At 41.2% G+C, this 19,413-nt stretch overlaps 2 protein-coding genes across 3 annotated transcripts; both read left to right on the plus strand.

Moving 5' to 3' along the window:
* The first annotated feature begins 856 nt into the window (after window positions 1–856).
* On the plus strand, window positions 857–3,611 carry LOC136446238 (ZP domain-containing protein-like). Of its 2 annotated transcripts, none has more exons than XM_066444577.1 (4): window positions 857–1,149; window positions 2,026–2,188; window positions 2,420–2,531; window positions 2,976–3,611. In XM_066444577.1, the coding sequence occupies exons 1-4, from the start codon at window positions 881–883 to the stop codon at window positions 3,113–3,115; spliced, it is 684 nt and encodes a 227-aa protein (XP_066300674.1). In that variant the 5' UTR covers window positions 857–880; the 3' UTR covers window positions 3,116–3,611. The 2 variants fall into 2 exon arrangements, with proteins under 2 accessions (XP_066300674.1, XP_066300675.1); XM_066444578.1 differs by having other exon boundaries at window positions 2,420–2,519.
* A 1,292-nt stretch (window positions 3,612–4,903) lies between these two features.
* Window positions 4,904–19,413, plus strand: LOC136445716 (cyclic nucleotide-binding domain-containing protein 2-like). Its single transcript, XM_066443850.1, has 12 exons — window positions 4,904–5,128; window positions 13,541–13,573; window positions 13,803–13,898; window positions 14,573–14,683; window positions 14,912–15,075; window positions 15,538–15,694; window positions 16,387–16,538; window positions 17,115–17,253; window positions 17,836–18,197; window positions 18,514–18,640; window positions 19,126–19,275; window positions 19,381–19,413. The coding sequence occupies exons 2-12, from the start codon at window positions 13,544–13,546 to the stop codon at window positions 19,411–19,413; spliced, it is 1,521 nt and encodes a 506-aa protein (XP_066299947.1). The 5' UTR covers window positions 4,904–5,128; window positions 13,541–13,543.

The following is a 19,413-nucleotide window of genomic DNA, read 5'->3' on the forward strand; positions in this document are numbered from 1 at the left end:
GGTCAACGTGCCACCGGTTGCTGAGTCATTGTGAGATCGCATCTTTGACCGTCGAAATGCACACCCCAACATGAAGCATGCCAAGCATTTTCTGCATTTAGCACTATGAATCCATAACACATACTAGGTTGTCATTTACCTCGACGTACATTTGAGCACGGAGGTTTAAAATCAAATTTATTTTAAACCTCCTTATTTGAGTAAACAGTCTCTCAGCTGTACATACATACCGACAGAATTAATTAAATCCTCGGGGCCTACACAAGAGTGTAAAACTGTAGCTGGGAAAGCCCTGCATATTGAAAATATTCACACTGGTTTGAGTTTTATGTTTTGTAAAGTATAAAATAACGTCATTAATCCGTCAACAAGGGAGCCTAGCCTCCCCCCCCCCCCCCCCCGGCCGTCTCAGAGTCATAGACGACAGGTCATCGTGCTACGGGTTACTATCAGGCACAGAACAAACACCCTTCTGACCAGCTGCAACCAGTTATTTGCTGAATCAACCTTTCAACGTCCACTGTCGCAGCATAAAACACACAATAAGCATCGCATACAGGAGATTACTATGAAGCTTTATAATACTCCGATTGTCTCTCACCTTGCACGTCCTTGCCACTGTAAATCGTACAACACCGACGTGTCACAGTGTGGCGGTGCACAGTATTAGTAAGTGGGTCGTGGGCGGAATGGCACAGGTACAGATGGTATCAAAGGTCGCTCTCGTGAGTGGGTCCCTCGAACGAAAGTGCGAAATGGAACGAAATGGAACGAAATGGAACGAAATGGAACATGTCAGCTTAACATGTCAGAAAGCATAGTAAGAACAGCCGGCCGCTCTTGTGTCCCCAGCTGTAAGTACGATCGTGACGAGGCCGTGATGTCCGAGTTCCTCCCCATCCCGGGTGGACTGGAGTTTGTTGATGAGGGGTTCGGTCAGCTGTCCATCCGGCTGGACCTGTTCCCCACACAGAGCTACCTGGCTCCGTACACCACACCTGACTACCCGGTACACAAACACCTGCGGGACAGGATGTACCTGCAGCTGCAGGTGCAGGGCCACGCCCGACAGCTGTCCGTGATCGCGCTGCACTGCGAGGCTACATCCGGGCACAACACCTCCCTGCAGTACCCACTGATACAGGACGGGTGAGCACAGATACGAGGGGTGATCAATACGTCCTCGGCCTCACCCGGAAATAAAGTACACAACTCACATTTCGTGGCATAATCATTGAGTATGACGTCTTTTAGCAATATCCACCAAATTTCAAATTATTGTGGTCAATACTTCCCAGTTGACGTCCATTTGAAAATCAGTAGGTAAGTGGTAAGAAAAACAAGGTTGAACTGTGTTCAGAGCCGAGTTCCTCATGCCATGAATCGGCATGAAATCTTTGAAGACCATGTCAAAATGTTTGATGAAGATTCCCTTCTTATTTCAACTAAAAAGAAGTGAGTATCTGACTTTCAGCAGAGCAAGTTGCCCCGCTCAGGTCGCATCTCAATTTTCCATGTCTTTATCCTTCTACCTCATTGAACGTTACTGGGTGTCGCCTGCAAACTAATGATCACAATGATTTGAATTTTGGTAGACATTCATAAAAGCCCTTGTGCTTTAAAATTATTCCACGAGTTTTGAGTTCTGCACCTTACTCCTGGGTGAGGCCGAGGACTTATAGATCACCCCTCGTACGTTCATTCTAAGCTTTTTACGCCATGCTCACAACCCTATGAAAAAGGTTGACAGAACGATGTATAGATTAGCTTTCTTGATATCTAGAGTAGGCCATGAGGGTAAAATTGACGCACATTGAAAAGGCATAATGTATTGACGTATTGTTGTATGGTAATAAACATTTGCAGTAGCTATCTTAAAGTCAATTCAATGTTGTTTTTCCAAGTGATTCTTTCTGTTGTCCTTGTACAATCCACATGACTTATGCAACCAAAAGCTTAGCTATTTTTAACATCAACAAGTCATATCTTTACACTGTGGCGTGGAATACGTTTCCATATTTCCAGTTGTGCCTCCGACGACACCCTACGGTTCTACGGGGGACCTGACCCGGGTACACAGCGGTTCGGTCTGGAGGCGTTCCGCTTCGTACAGGAAGTGACGACAGTGCACATCCGGTGTGAAGTGGAAGTGTGCGATGGAGCAGAAGCTGGGTCCCGCTGTGCGCAGGTACGAGTGTCTTACAATGTTATAGACACATAATTTTGACACAATAGGAAATTGTCAACGATAATGCCGTTTCGCCTAGGGGCCTATAATAGCGAAAAATATGTCCCAATGACGGCTTAGATATCCGTCAGGGTTTGTGTCTAGAAGAATATTTTCGTAAATCAAAAATATTTTGAGAAGGGAACGCCTGACTTTCACTCTTGACAAATGCCCCAACAAAACTTTCCACAGGGTTGCAGAACCAGTCGTCATCGCAAGAGGGCGCTCGAGGATAAGAAAGACATGAAGAGCCGCTTTGTGATCTCCCGCGGGCCCATCATCTTCAGTACAGGTGACTATCGCGGTAAATGTGGACATTTATTATAGCTCCAATACTTATAGCTCCAGGACATATCCTGCAAATGCTAGAAAGCTGCCGAAAGCCATGTTAGTTTGTATCATCGAATAAATAAAAAAAGGGACACATGAATAGGATCTCGGAATCAGTTGAATGTCGAATGCAGTGACCGTTGCTTGAGTGATACATTCAACGCATTGGAGATACAGTTGTATCTATAAAGCACAGGACCGAATATGAACTGAATATAAACTGAATAGGCAGCATTCAGGCACTGTTATAAATGTCAATCAGGCATGTCCTTGGTGCTGAACTCCAATCAAACAACAGTGAAGAGAAACTGCTGAGTAGAAGTATACTGATTTGTACTTCTAGTATGTCGGGAAGCTTTCGTTTGATTCTAAGTTGTTGAATCTTAGGGTGTTGATTGTAATTGTCTTCCATTTGCAGCTGATAGTGTGGACAACATCGCCCTGGTTTTTGGAGGATCTGCTGCGGTCGTCATTTTCGCTGCAGTTCTGCTGGCTCTCAAAGTGTGGCGCCCAAAGCCGGTGCATCCAGGATACCAGCTACTCGTTGACGCCGAGTGAAGTGCCGTCACTTAAAGGCAACCCAAGCAATATTAGGGCCCGAAAATTGGATTTTGAAAGTCAATTCATTTAGTCATTTCTGTACATGATTAGTTCAAACAACACTATCACAATATATAGCGACATCCATGATGCAAAAATATGACGACGGTGTGATGTGAAACTCACTGAAAATTGTCACGGGGGCTTTTGTAGGCTCGCAAAACTAAGGAGATCATTGTACGGCTCGTTTTATCGCGGTTTTGAAATGCTCAAATTGTGAAGTTATAACGCAAATATACTAAACAGTGTTAGTAAATGTCACTACCATAAAGATTTCAGCATTTTTTTAATTACCATTTTTTCGACTCATGTGATTAGGTTTGCATTTAGAACATTTTGAAGTCAGATAAAAAGGAATGTTTGTTTCCAGAATCTCATTAACACATACATCATGTTAATCTCATTAAACGTTAATAGAAACTTTAACACATTACTTACTTGTACTTCGACATACATGGGGATTTTTGTTTTCGTAATTAAAGGCACACTTTGTGTATTGAAGAATAAAAAGCCAAGGTTTGGGTCAATTTTTTAATCTGTGTCAAAGTCTGTGCCAAAGTCTCTCAGACGATTAAGGACAACGAGGAATAAACGCGAAGAGAGCAGGTGCTAAATACTGTAGTCTGAATGCTAAGAACGGGGAGGGGTATTTCAAGGGGTCAGAATCTGATCGTCGGTCTTGATGTAATGTTGAATTAGAAGCTTAAACTTTGAGGTCGAGTGGTCTTCGTTAAACAATGATCATTTGAAATTTCTAAATTTGCTATATTTCGGATTTCTAGTTGTGTTTGGAGAAATGAAACAAACGTTTTTCAAAGAAACGTGTCTTTAATCCCTTGGACGATGTAGCTGTTAGATTTGATATGTGTCCTCAAGTGACCTATAACATGTCCTTGAATGACCCGAAGCTCCATCTTTGATCCATGGATTCCAGTCGAACAAAACGAACGCATGTATTCTCTATTTACTAAACGGCCCAAACAAACAATAACAAGAAAGGTGCAAAACATATCATTTTTACCTTTACATTACGAATAAAACCGATCCTACATTATGTCTGTGAGACGAGAAGTAAATGACAAAAGAAAACTCAGTGCGATCCCAGAAATTTCTGTCTTAGGACAGGGTTCTCAACGAGTAAGCCAACGACGGGATTCTATGCTACCATCCTCTACCGCACAAGATAGAAGGGATAGGAGAGCTACCATCACGCTGACACCACAGGTACTCTGACAGAATTATTGAAAGAAAAGACGGCGTAGTTTTCAGCAAATATCATGTGTAGTTCGGGAGGCTGAGAAGAAAAAAGACAGACATTACTATACAAACCAACAGGAGATTAAGAGAAACCGAAGCAATATTAGAGCCCAAAAATGAGAAAGAAAAATGCTGGAATCTTTATGGTAGTGACATTTATAACATTGTTTAGCACATTTGCGTAATACTTCATACTTTGAGCATTTCAAAACCGCGCAAAAAGTTCCGTGCGATGATCCCCTTAGTTTCACGAGCCTACAAAAAATCCAGCCGCAATTTTCAGTTAGTTCTCACATTACGTCATATTTTTGCATCATGCACGTTGCTATACATTGTGATGTTTGAACTAATCTTGGATAGAGATGACTAAATAAATTGACTTTCAAAATCCGATTTTCGGGCCCTAATAATATTGCTTGGGTTGCCTTTAATAGTTGGGAAGTAAGGATATCGATGTTGTTCACAAACAGTGACTGTAGTATTTGATGTCAAACAGCTGTAGCTTTTTGCATGTCTTATTTCTAACCACAGACGGCTTGTGGCAACCGAAAGCCTCTCGATTCGAGTGGTAGGTCACCTCATACAGCGCATGCGCAACGCAGGGATTCTCGGAGGGGTTCGCTTCTGTTGACCGCGGCAGACGTCGCGCGTCTTGGTGCGCAGGCTCGGCAGAGGCACCAACATGACTCTCTCAGTGAGGAGGATACTAGTGACGTAAGCCTTGTATGGAATGTTTACGAAGATGTTGGTAGGGAAGGGAAAATGTCAAATATAGTGTGTCCAGACATTGAAATGCAGTAGGAAGGGAGGGGTGTGTTGAGAACCAGTCGTCTAGATTGCCATGTAATAATGCGTGGCCATTTTCTGGTTGTAACGTAACGGTAATATTGAAATATTGATTACCGTTTTAAAATTATCATATCGGGATAGTAATCTCGTTTTACACTGATAAAGACAACAGACAGAATTTCGAAATGTTTGTACATAAAAAAACATACCATTGATTTATCTAACAATTTACGGACAAAATGCTTATATGTGTGGAAATCTTCTTAGCTTGAACTAGAGTTCCACGAACACATTATCTTCGCCAAATAATCAAGGATTATTATGGAGAGTGATTGATATTTACGTGCTTATCACCCCCTGCAAATTTGATCATGCACCATACCATTTGGAAGTTATGATGGGGCGAATGAGTCCAGTCTAGATGGGGTTAAAAATCATTTGGTGGTACAGGACTAGTATATGTGTACAGTGTGCTGGTACAAATGTATATGTTATAACTGGTCATGTAAAAAATATGAGTATGTTGATATTATATGGGCCACAAAGGTTCAATATTGCAGTGTTGTAAGTTGAAAGTGATGATGAAATGGCACAGTCAATATATATGAATAGAATAAATCTTTATTCCATATCATACACATTTTGAAAGACATAGTACATGTACATGTGACTTTTCCGCACCTAGCAGTGGCGCAGTTTTAGTACAGTGTACTCTCCAAGCAGAGGAGTGGGTCTGGCTGGTTTTTGTCGTGTTTTTAGGTGTTTTTGTCAGGCTTTCTATTTTGTCCCCTTTTCATTTATGTCGCCAATCGTGGTGAACAAAAATGCCTAAACTGAACGCGTTAAAAACCAGCAGGACCCACACCTCTGCTTGGAGGATAGTTTATTTATTTGACCTACATGCAAGGCCATCTGGTTACATGACCTGACAGTCCCATGTCCGATTATGAAATGCAGTGGGTTAACAAACTTTCCTTTCATTACCTTCGCCGAGAAGGTTATGCAGTGGGTAGCGTTTGTGTGTGTATTTGTTTGTGTGTTTGTAACGTACAGCATAACTCGAGAAGACTTGGATGGATTTTCTTGATATTTGGTAGGTGGGTAGGTCTTGATGAGACATGGAAATGATTAGATTTTGGGTCCCCTAGCGGCTTGTTACGGTACAGCAGCGGAAATTCCTGTTTTGATATCTCGTGTTCTGGACATGCTACGCCATGGTCCTGATTTTTGAGTGGTAGATAGCTCTTTGGACGGAGAGTAAGTGGTGTAGGTTTTGGACCCCTAGCGGCTTTTTTGGAACTGCAGGAACAGGTTTTGCTTCAGACTTTGAAATAGAATAACTCAAGAAGGGCCTGATGGATGGTCATGATTTTTGGCAAGTAGCTAGCTTGAGTGATGATGTACATGATTAGATACTTATTATGCAAAACAGTATCTTGTTTGCATAATTAATGAGGAAAGTTTATACATCCGCCAAATTCCATAATAGGACTCTCAAACATGTGACATATGTAACTGAAGATGAGAGAAATATTAATAGATGTCAACTAGTGATAAATTGAATGAGCTTGAGGTGTGTTCTGGAGCTCATTCACACGTGTTATCGCAAGTAACACGTGAATCAACTAAAATACTTTTCAGAACTAACGTTCGATAAATATGGTAAATAGCTAGGGCTATCAAGTCGATCTATCAACACCAGATAAAAGGCGATATTACTCCATAATACAGAGGCAGAATCCACAACCAATATTCATAATCATCAATATTTTTAAACGTCTCAATGTTTATGTAAATTTTCATTAATATCTATGAATATTAATGAGACGCATATCTATAAAACATTGGTGAATTGATAACACATGAAAAATATTCATGAACGTTGACGTATTTTATGAACATTATCACATAGGTAGATGGCGTCGACCAATCAGAAGCCTCCATTGCCCACAATAAGTGGTCTGTTATCACGCCATAACACACCACTTATTGACGTCATGTCAGAACACAACCGTTCCATTTTGTAGAGGGGGTATCTTTTTTATGAATCTTTTTCTTAACCTTGTTTAAAAAATCTTTATAACAGTTGCATTTTGTAGAGGGGGTATCTATTTGATGAATCTTTTTCTTAACCTTGTTTAAAAAATCTTTATTGTCTTAGAATTCCTAAAAATTTCCTTAGAATACATGAAAAGGGAAAACAAATTTAAAATTCCCAAAAATGTTACGCGTGTTCCATTTGCTGTTGGCCAAAGAAACCACGTTCTATCTAAGGTTCCGCGCGTTCCATTTCCTGCTGGCCAAAGAACCTGTGTTCTATTCAGGTTACCTGAGGTCATGTTGCAGGGAGATTCTTCAATGATAACATTTTCTGACTGACCTGAAACCGACCCTCCTATCCTGTGTGGTTGAAATAAATAAATCAGGCAACAGTTGTACATATTCTTCATCATCTTCTGTTAAAAAAGGACAAATGTGAATTCTGAAATGCATTCTTAATAGTAAAAGGGATCTATGCGTCAAACAGAAATTGTCTACTCTTATATGCGTCAGTTTGGATAAGCTATATGATAATAACGTTAATGACCCGCCTCTTCCTCGGTGTATATGGTGTCATAACGCCTGGTCATGTGCTATAACCACCTCATAAAACCACCTCGTTCACTTCGCTCACTCGGTGGTTTTATTCGGTGGTTATAGCACATGGCCAGGCGTTATGACACCATATACACCTTGGGGCGGGTCATTAACCCTTAATTCATCAATTTTCTGAACATTTGCACATTAATTCTGTACATTAATTCAGAACTTGGAAGATTTGGAATTTCCGAAAGATTTGGAAGACTTGGAAGCTTTTTCGGAATTTCCGGAATTTCCGGAATATCCGGAATTTCCGGAATTTCCGGAATATCCGGAATTTCCGGAATATCCGGAATTTCCGGAATTTCCGGAATATCTGGAATATCCGGAATTTCCGGAATTTCCGGAATATCCGGAATTTCCGGAATTTCCGGAATATCCGGAATTTCCGGAATTTCCGGAATATCCGGAATATCCGGAATTTCCGGATTATCCGGAATATCCGGAATATCCGGAATATCTGGAATTTCCGGAATTTCCGGAATATCCGGAATTTTCGGAATTTCCATCATAAGCTCATACTTTGGACAACTTCTGTTATTTCGGTGAAGGCGATCAACTGATTTATGATTGATGAAACACGGAAACACTCCTAAATACATCAGTCATAAAGGTTAAAATCATTTTGCGAAGGTTCTCGTGGAACTCAGAATAAAGCACCATCTGAGCTCTGTAAATACCAAATATCACGACGATCTGTCTACCCCTTCTCAAGTTATTCATGTCCGAATGTCAAAACAAAAACACCCACAAGCCGCTAGGGGGCCCAAATTTGTGGCATGAACTATCTACCACACAAAAATCATGACCATAGCACTTTCAGAAAATATGCCTCCAAATTTTGAAGCTCTGTTGTACCCGCTAGAAGGCCCATTATCGAACTTGACCTTCCTTTCTGTAAACCCTACCCATCCACTAGATATCATACAGATCCATCAACAGCTTCTTGAGTTATGCTGGCGACAGACTTGTGATAATAATTGGCAACACATCATGATATCATAATATCATAATATCATCATAATATCATAATATCATAATATCATAATATCATAATATCATAATATCATAATATCATATCATAATACTATAATATCATAATATCATAATATCATGATATCATAATATCATAATATCATAATATCATAATATCATAATATCATAATATCATAATATCATGATATCATAATTCATGGCAATGTGGCATGATATTCATGATATTCATGAATTCATTAATTTAGAAATTCAGAAATTCAGAAATTCGTTAACTTGACTCGCGGGACTGTGCATATAAATTATAAATTTATACATTGAATTCACGAATTAATAAATTAATGAATTAATGAATTAATGAATTAATGAATTAATGAATTAATGAATTAATGAATTAATGAATTAATGAATTTATGAATTTACGAATTTATGAATTTATGAATACTATAAGTATGCGTTTCAATATTATTATATATTTTATATAGATATAAATGAAAATTTACATGAACATTGATGAATATTCAAAGACATTTACAAACATTGATGACTATGAATATTGGGGGGATTCTGCATCTGTATCATGGAGAAGTTTAGGTAACATCGCCTTTTTATCTGGTGTTGATAAATCTACTTGAAAGAGCTCTAGCTATTTACCACATTTATCGAACGTTAGTTCTGAAAAGTATTTTAGTTGATACACGTGTTACTTGTGATAATAATTGGCAACACACCTCAAGCTCAGTCAATTAACAAGGCTGCTTCAGGCAAGGAGTGTGGTTTGTAGATGTTAGTGCTGTTGACTGTGTAACAGTGGGGGTTCAAGCGCCTCCAACTGACCAGTCTAACTGGTCGCGACCTTTTAGCCTAGTGGTTAAGACGTGCGTGCCTGTGATCTGGCCTCCGGTTTCGGCGTGAGTTCGAATCTCGGTTGGGATCACTTGCTCCTTTGATTTGTTTCACTGGTTCCCACACCGGCCCTGTGAGTAACGATCAGATTACACAGGGAATATCGTACTCGGAGACTCTGGACGAGTCTAGAAAGAAAAGGGGGAGTAGTGTAACAGTGGGGGTTCAAACGCCTCCAACTGACCAGTCTAACTGGTTGCGACCTTGAGCCTAGTGCCTGTGATCTGGCCTCCGGTTTCGGCGTGAGTTCGAATCTCGGTTGGGATCACTTCTGTTTCTACTCGCTCCTTTGATTTGTTTCAACTGTGGTCGATAGTTTGGTGACTGTGATAGCTATGCACTTCACTCCATCGGCTGAAATATATCGGCTGTGTAGGATTGACGTCTTGTGTAGCAACAGTCATCACCCCTCCTCCTGTTCCATTTCTGTCTGCTCTGAATGCCGTTGCTTTTAGTCTGTTGTCGGCCATTCAGGAAGGTTTCCACGAAACAGAAGACATCGACTGGTTGTGTTGATCTGTCAGCTCTCATATTTTTTAGATGTTCCGCGTAGGAGTATATTCAGGAACTTGACATTTAATGCAAGTATCACGGTCTTCTGTGTTAGGTTGTTGTGTAACCGTTGACACAGGCAGCTGTTTTAGGAGTTCCATTTCTTTAAGAACATATATTTTGGTTTACAGTATTGTAATTCACTAATTGTATACGATTTAAATCCCAATAGATACAATCCGTTCAAACTCAACATGACGTAAGGCAACATATAACTGACCTGAGAAAAAACGACCCGTTTGCGCTCAAAGGGGACAACAGTTTTGTCCAGTGATCTACCTTAAACTTTAGGTACAGCCCCATGCTAAAGATTGAGGATACTGTTCTCGTCGTGCTTGGATCGTCCGCTTGCCGTAACTGAGAACTTATTGAACATTGTCTTTTGATGGGTACCGCATTTGGGTAAATCTTTCTTGTATTTGCTTTCACTGTCGAATTTTACGAGGAAGGTGTGGACATCATGGCATGTGCTGTCAATGCCTACGAATGCGCCCTTAACAATTCCGTCTAATATGTTAACGTTGGCAGTGACCACGACTCTTGCACCTACTGCTATTGAGAATATCTCTCTAAAGCCTACTGTTTCACTTTTTTTTTTGGAGGGTGTTAGATTTGTGAGACCTGTTACTGTATTTTCGTGTCTCTGTCTTAAATGTGAAACACCCTGGAGGGGAGTTCAGTCAGGTCCTGATGGGTAGCATGGGTCTGTTTTAAAGATTATCCTGATTTTGAGGATTTTTATGTCACTATCTGCGCAAGAACCTTCTCTTACTCTCATCTACGAAGGACTGTGGTCCACATCCAGTGTGGTATACAACTGCATTTTACAAACCACATAAAGCTTAGTATAATGCCTTCTGCAGTGCCAGCTGCTTGCACATTTCCTTGTATTCATCGTTTTGACTTGTCCCGCACAGGACCAGACCTTTCCTGTGTTTGTTGATATAAGCTCCGTCCCAGCCGGAGTGTAGTTTGGCCGGTGGTTTTTGAGGTCACCAGAGAGCATCAATCTAATTTGTACAGGCCTGCTGACAAGCAGGTGTTGCCCTTAGATATAGGTCGACAAAGGGTACTTAAAAAATGTAATTATAAACAAGCCTATTTCACCACTTAATTAGACCCTGATTACAATTTCATACGTCTTTATTTGTTAATCATTACCTCAATAACCTACCTGTCCAAAACAATGCAAATTCATCAAACCCTACCCGAGTTATTCGCCTCCAAAGGTAACATAAAAAAGGTCTACTGCAGTTCTAAGCAAGCCTCTAGGGGGTCTAAACTTACATCACTTACTCCCTGCCCCAAGAGCTGTGCACCACTTAAAAATCGTTACCATAGCACTTGTATGAAATTTGACTACAAGCTTTCGGCGAATTCATAAACTTTCCTCATTTATTATGCAAATTATCGTCTTATTTGCATGACAAGTATTCAGTTATGTAAAGCATCACCTAAACTATCCACATGCCATAAATTATGATAATCCGTCAATCCCTGCTGGAGTTATTCGTCTCCAAATGTATTAACAAAAACGCCAACTGCAGTTCCAAACGAGCAGCTAGGGGGCCTTAATTCCCACCACTCACTTGCCGTCCCAGAAGCTATATACTACCAAAAAATCATGAACCTGACGCCTCCAGAAAATTTGGCCTCAAACGTTGAAGCTCCGCTGCAGTACCTCAAATACCCGATAGGAGGCCCATTATCGAACTTGACCTTCCTCTTTGACATCACTACCTATCCACGAAATATCATGCACAACCGCCAATAGCTCCTCGAGTTATGCTGGCGACATACAAACTCTCACACACACAAAGCCTGCTGCAGTTCTGTAGGAAAGCGCCAAATATATCATTTTCAAACTTGACCTCCGTTCCCACAATCTCTTCCAAACTACCAAAAATCATTGAGATCCATCAACGTTTCCGTCACTTTTTTTGCCTACATACAAACACAGAAAAATTAAAAGTCCGCTGCAGTATTGTTGGAAAACGACAGGTGAACGATTTTTGAACTTGACCTTCCTTTGCACAACCACTACACACCTACCAAATATCATGAAGATCCATCAAAGGTTTCCCGAGTTATGCTCTTGACATACATACAGACCCACACAACAGCCGGCTCAACCGAAAACATAATCTACTCCGAGTTCCTCGGCGAAGATAACAATTGACAAGATGTGCTGTCATCAGATTGCTTGCGATGAATCACAAAATCAAATGTTATTCAAAATTCTGTTCGATTTATAAGCTCTAGCTTATACATGTACTATAATCATGATTGAAATTAACCATAACGAAACGAATTATACAACTGAAAAAAAGCAATTTCCGTGGAAGAGCCAAAGAATCAATGGAAGTTTTTTTTAACATGCACCTTTGACCTTGTTTTTAAACATAGGTAATACTTAGCCGTTAAGAGCCCTTATCTAAGCACTTGAAACTCTCAGAATGGCTTCCCGAGACCCTCTCAAGAATTGTTTCACCTGTCCCGAGCACACATTTACCCTTCTTGAAGTGCTCATGTTTCCATGAGAAAATCAAACTCAACCCCCGTTAGAGTGGTAGCTGCTGCACTTCTTACTGACTTCATGACCAGAACACGACATATTACCGTACATAGTTTCAGACATATCATATTTCGTAACAAAATTTAGCAGTACACGCATGTAATCTTAATGATAAACTTTAAAGAATTGAATCTTTCAGAATATACTGTTCGGCTGTTCATGACAAAGAAGAGTGTGTAAAACCAATAGACTGTACTTTTATCTTACGTACTCGATTTGTTTAGGATACCAAACAACCCATTGGTACAGTTTTGTTTCTTAGATTATTCTTTTACTACTTTAAAATGTAAGCTTGTTGCCATACCCCCTTTTCCGTTATGTCTGGAAAAGCACTCTAAGAATTCATAGCCCAAGCGTGACTGTTATTCTAACAACCCGTGTACTTACACCGCACTTACGGTTAGTTTGTAAACATCAATATGTTTACCCATCTGTTTTAGAGAGCGACTTTTCTTGCCTGTTGCCATGGTAGCAGACTTCTAACATCCGATGGAGAAAGATAAAGTAAAATGATTTTCTTTGTTCATGGCCGTCATCTGAAATCTTAGCACTGAGTTTCGTTAGTCTATATAGAGCATAGAAATTAATTTTGCTCCTCCAACTTGAGTGAAATGAAATACTGCTGGATATGCTGACCTTTAACCTTGCTCCTCTCGTTGCTATGGTTACAGACGATGCTGACTTCAACGGAACCCTCAGTGACGGTTAGTGTTGTTTCCTTGTGTACGCAGTCTGGTCCTGGTTACCTCTTGATTAGGCTAAATCTATCTCAAGAATGTTAGATAATTTTAGAAAAATAAACATGTTTTGCGTATATACAGCAACGCAGATGCTGACTTGATTTGATTGTGTAAATATTCTGTAAAATTAATGTTATATTTGCCGTTTACATTTATGAGAATTCTATGTAATTTCTGTTTTATTTTCTTACAGATGAAGGAAAAGTTCGTCATGGCGGCGCGCGTAGTGCGCAGACTCTGTCAGGTGGCCTTGTGTATGAGGAAGTACGCAGAGGGCCAACTGGGCAAGGTCAGGGCCACAAAAAACATGTGTATTTACTTTAGTGTTATTATTGATGGTTACATTTTATCTCGAACTGCCCCTTTAACGATCAGGAAAGAAAAGAGCTATTTCAAGAAGCCACCAAAACTCACCACAATTTTCAAACGTTAACTGCTGAAAAGAAAACTGCAACCCTGTTAACCTTTCAAAACCCACTCATTGCAGAGAAAGTGGGACACTTCGTCTTCCACTGCTTCCAAAAAAGTCAAACACAAAAAGCTTAGATTGTATTCCGTAGTAGTTTTAGAATAGTCACTTACTAGTAGTTTTACTTGTCACCATTGTTAACTTGCATTGTTAACATACACTGCCTGTGTCCTTTTTATATGCAGTTTCATATACATTGTGTCATATACATTGTGTCATATACATTGTTTCATTAGCCCTCGGGCAAGAACTTGCAACTAAACCTTTACTTCTATATAGTATTTACAATACAACGATGGGCAACGTGCAATCAGCAATGATTACACACATGGGACTAAAAGCATTGGTGAACTCAGAAATGTAACCCGTTTTCCATTGTCATGTTCAACGTACAAGATCTGTAGTAAGTTTGAATAGAGTTACTCTGAAACTTCTTGCTTTTTATCCTTAAGCACTAAATTAACCCCAAAAAAACAACCTTTTACTATCTGCAGCCGTTTGAGTTCGTGTCGAAGCAGCATTACCGGGTGGCCACAAAGGAAGGGGAGGGGGGCGGTGACCAGGAGTTGTCTTTCGACCCTGGATTTTTCAAGATGGACTCTGAGGTAGGACCAAAACGTTATGACATTCTAAATTGTAATTACTGAAATATTCACAATATGACACATATGATATAGCATTGGTCTATCAAAGCCAGCTTGTATGCTAGTATGTGAAGCAATTATTTCCAAATGATTGATATTTTTGCTCTTGACCAAGTTTTTGTTGTAGTAACCGCCCAATATGAAGAACGGTGAGGCTGTTTTCGGTAAAAGATGGTGTGTGTTCTACAGTACATGTTCCCAGAATCAGCCAAACGTGTCGCGGAGAAACAGCCTGCCGACAGAACCCCGGCGGACCTGAGATTGATAGGGGCCGCATTGCGCAGTCTCGGTAGCTTCAGGAAATACCCCCGGGAAATCCAGGACATGCTCTGTAGAGTAGTCAGATACCAGAGGTAAGTTTAAGTAGAAAGTCACCTTTTTACGCGTTTATGGACATTTTACACGTTTGCACCGACAGGAAAGTATGTCTAATACGACGTCTACGTGACGCCTTTGTACGAAAATCTACTTACATATGCGTACGCGTGTTACATGTGACGTTCTTCCATTAACCTCTACGTGTGCCGATACGTTGTATACAAATACAGCTGACAGCTGTTACTTTATTTGTACTAGTGTGTAAGCCTCTGTCTGCTGGTTTGAATCGTCAAAAAAAGACTTAGAGACATTCGGGGTAATTTCTAGAAAACATTTCAGTCACTAAGTCAGCGTATGTTCACGCGTGTACTTCACATTAGTGTCGAGCCTATTAACCTTCTCCCTGCTGAAGTGGCCTTTTGGGACCAAATTTGTATTGGTTACAGCATTAGGCAGCAGGGAGAAGGTTACTGCAGGGTTTTCTTTTTCCCCTTTAGTTTGGGAGTGAACCGAGTGGTGATTAAGAAGGGCCATCCCGGCACGGCGTTCTACATGGTGTTCTCGGGACGGGTGGGCGTGGTCACCACAGACGACCCGGACGAGCTGATGCAGCGGGCCAGCATGGTGGTGCTCAGGAAGGGGGCCATCTTTGGGGTAAGACTTGTAACAGTGGGGGTTTAAGCGCCTCCAACTGACCAGTCTAACTGGTCGCGACCTTTTAGACTAGTGGTTAAGGCGTGCGTGCCTGTGATCTGGGCTGCCGGTTTCGGCGTGGGTTCGAATCTCGGTTGGGATGACTTGTTTCTACTCGCTCCTTTGATTTGTTTCAGACTTTCAAAAAAACTTTGTCCTACAAGGCAGTAAACGTGCACGTGTGCTCTTATGGAATTTTGTTTGAAAAAGGCATGAGGAATCGAGACTTCCCGTTGGTATTTGTATGTAAATTTATCCGAATATCGTCAAATATTTACCTACAATACATTTAATTCGCAGATATAAAAGGTCACATGTGTATGCAACGTGTGTGTGCATGTGTGTGTGTGTGTGTTAGTTTGTGTGTGTGTGTGTGTGTGTTTGCGCGCGCGTGTGTGTGTGAATGAATGAATGAATGAATGAATGAAAACTTTATTACCGTGTCTTGCGCCATTTTGCGCCCAGCGTGTGTGTGTGTGTGTGTGTGTGTGTGTGTGTGTTAGTTTGTGTGTGTGTAAGTGTGTTTGCGCGTGTGTGTGTGCGTGCCGTGCGTGCGTATGTTCGCTTCCGGAGCAATATCTCAAGAACCTCTGGATGGATTGTGCATGTGATGATATTTTGAACGTGCTTCGATCTTGTTATTTCATCTACAGGAGATGTCGCTGATCACAGGAAAGCCGCGGGAGGCCACCATACAGACCCAGGAGCAGGCCGAGCTGATTGTTGTCGACATCCACAACCTCCAGGACACTGAGCTGCACGCGCGTCTCAAGCAGGACTTCAAGTGCAAGTTCGACTTCTTCAGGTGAGACTCCAAGTTTACCTAGTGTTTGGAATCTTATTGTGGCGCACAAGATTTTCTTACTGCATCATAGTATTCTTGGTATGTATTTTCATTATAAAAGATTCAGCTGACGAAAATATGTTGCAGGAGATGAAATATGGAATCTTATTGTGGCGTACGAGTATTAGATTTTCTTAGTGCATCACAGTATTCTTGGTATGTATTTTCATTATAAATGATTTAGCTGACGAAAATATGTTGCAGGAGATGAGATATGGAATCTTATTGTGGCGTACGAGTATTAGATTTTCATAGTGCATCATAGTATTCTTGGTATGTATTTTCATTATAAATGATTCAGCTGACGAAAATATGTTGCAGGAGATGAGATATAGAATCTTATTGTGGCGTACGAGTATTAGATTTTCTTAGTGCATCATAGTATTCTTGGTATGTATTTTCATTATAGATAATTCAGCTGACGAAAATATGGCAGAAAGTAGGACATCGGGAAAGACAGATTGTATATTTATCATTTGTGAGGTGAGTTCCTAAACAAACGACTTTAGTTCCGATGTTCTGCTGTCCTGTGTTCAGACACCTGGAGCTGTTCTCGCAGTGGAATGACGAGGCTGTCGTACGTCTGGCCTCCCTGGCTAGAACACAGGAGTGTGTACATGGCAAAGTCGTGGTCAGAGACATGGCAGAGGAGCCTACGGTCGTCTTCGTCGCAAAGGTAGGGGGGCAATCATCCAGTAAAGCCGCGTTAATGTTCGTCGTTGAAGTTTTTTTTTTCAGTGAGGCTATGACAGAACTTTGACAGAACTTTGACAGAACTTTGACAGAACTTTGACAGAACTTTGACAGAACTTTGACAGAACTTTGACAGAACTTTGACAGAACTTTGACAGAACTTTGACAGAACTTTCACAGAACTTTGACAGATTTTTGACAGATTTTTGACAGAACTTTCACAGAACTTTCACAGAACTTTCACAGAACTTTCACAGAACTTTCACAGAACTTTCACAGAACTTTCACAGAACTTTCACAGAACTTTCACAGAACTTTCACAGAACCAACCTTTGAAAAGGACAACCTTTTCGGTCACATGACAGCTGAATTTTGCACGACGTCCTCAAAATGCTCTCAATTTCCTGTCGTAAACTTGTTGTTCTACGAATGTGACCGGGCCCTAAGACAAGTCAACAATACAATTACAGAATGAAATGTTCTTCTCGTTATCATTGTAAAAGGCGTAGCGCCAAAGCCCCCAAAGCTATCTGTAGTGTTGATAGGTCATTTCTTCTCCCAACAGGGCATGTGTTCTGTCGTGAAGCTACTGGACCTTTCCAACGCCTCCAAACAGATGGAGCAGAACGTTGCGACACAGTCGTCTGTAAGCCCCTCATCACGTCTCCGGACGACATCAGCTACAACCAGGCGGTTCAAGCCGCTCGAAGAGAGACCGTTTCCTCCTCTAAGACCACAGACGGTGCCGTCAAACAAACGGAGAACTTTCTCGGAGTCTGGAAAGAAGAAAGTGTCGGGACTTGCTAGAAGCAAGAGTGCAAGTGTCGGTGGGAAATCCAGGGGTGGTCGTGAGAACTCAATAGCAGTGAGACCGCTTTTGTCTTTCAGTGACATCCCCTTGCCAAGCCACCTGGACGAAGGAGAGAGGTAATAATACAGAATAAGCGAATAACAGCAGAAGAAAAATTCGTTCATAATTTTTTAATTGTGAAGGACACGGGCTTAAACAGTCGGGAAGCAGAGGCTAGGACAAGGGACAGGACTACACGGAGGATCCTCCTGGAAAGCAAGGGGTCAGTTTCTGGCCTGAGGACATAGGCAGTAGGCAGTCAATTTTTTAAAGTTACTTTTAATTTGTGGCTAAATAACAAAGTTAGAAACGAAAACAAGGCATCCTCTTCTCATTTCAAGCACTTTATCTATATCAGGCAGCAAAGACTTTGGTTCTTGTTGTATTTCACAGTGATGATGATATAGACAAGCGTTCCCGGGCCAGCTCACAGAGGAAGTACAGTCGGCGCATCAGCCACAGCGAACAGAGGGTCGGCACCTTCATGACATTGGGGTCACTGGAACCGGGCAAAACTTTTGTAAGTACCGTAATAATCAATAACTTCACTGCAAATACCATTTCGACATGAGTTCGAATCCCGGTAGTTTGAGCCCCGATTTGATATGACGATAGGGTTCATAGTGTGTGTTTGTGTGTGTGTGTGTATCTTTGTGTTGTTTTTGTGTGTGTGTGTGTTTGCGTTTCTGTGTGTGTGTGTTTGTGTGTGTGTGTGCGTGTGTGTGCGTGCGTGTGTGTGTTTGTGTGTGTGTGTGTTTGTTTGTTTGTGTATTTGTGTATCTGTGTGTGTGTGTGTGTGTGTGTGTGTGTGTGTGTGTGTGTGTGTGTGTGTGTGTGTGTGTGTGTGTGTGTGTGTGAGTGTATGCACGCGTTCCTTTTTAACTTAAGAAGAGAGATACACATAGAGAGCACATTCAAGTCGTAGAAAAATTACTTGGTATATCCCTAAGAGGTGTGCGAGTTATGCCAGCCGATATAGGTATCCAAACATATCTCTGCCGACAGGGTCTGGCCCACATATCAGACGCCCCCATCCCGCCGCACTTGAGCCTGGTAAGCCGGGGCGCCAGCGTCCTGCAAGTCACACTGCGGGACTTCAGGGCAGTGTCTGAGGGACAACCGGCCTTACAGGGACTCGAGGAAGAGAACGTAAAGGTACGCATGGGCTTGAGACAGGACATATCTTTAATCACACCGAGCTTTGCTGATCAACTACGATCCGAATTCATGATTGATCGCCCATTTGTCTCATGAAAATAGCATGATGAAAACGAGAGGTATCTGCTACTATAA

The sequence above is a fragment of the Branchiostoma lanceolatum genome, chromosome 12 (assembly GCF_035083965.1).
Source record: "Branchiostoma lanceolatum isolate klBraLanc5 chromosome 12, klBraLanc5.hap2, whole genome shotgun sequence".
NCBI classification, from domain to species: domain Eukaryota; kingdom Metazoa; phylum Chordata; class Leptocardii; order Amphioxiformes; family Branchiostomatidae; genus Branchiostoma; species Branchiostoma lanceolatum.

Coding starts and splice junctions, on each gene's coding strand:
- LOC136445716 (XM_066443850.1), top strand. CDS start 13,544: ATGCTGACTTCAACGGAACCCTCAGTGACG. Junction 15,076..15,537: donor AGAGTAGTCAGATACCAGAG/GTAAGTTTAAGT, acceptor TTTCCCCTTTAG/TTTGGGAGTGAACCGAGTGG. Junction 18,198..18,513: donor CACCTGGACGAAGGAGAGAG/GTAATAATACAG, acceptor TGTATTTCACAG/TGATGATGATATAGACAAGC.
- LOC136446238 (XM_066444577.1), top strand. CDS start 881: ATGTCCGAGTTCCTCCCCATCCCGGGTGGACTGGAGTTTGTTGATGAG. Junction 1,150..2,025: donor TACCCACTGATACAGGACGG/GTGAGCACAGAT, acceptor CCATATTTCCAG/TTGTGCCTCCGACGACACCC. Junction 2,189..2,419: donor CTGGGTCCCGCTGTGCGCAG/GTACGAGTGTCT, acceptor AACTTTCCACAG/GGTTGCAGAACCAGTCGTCA.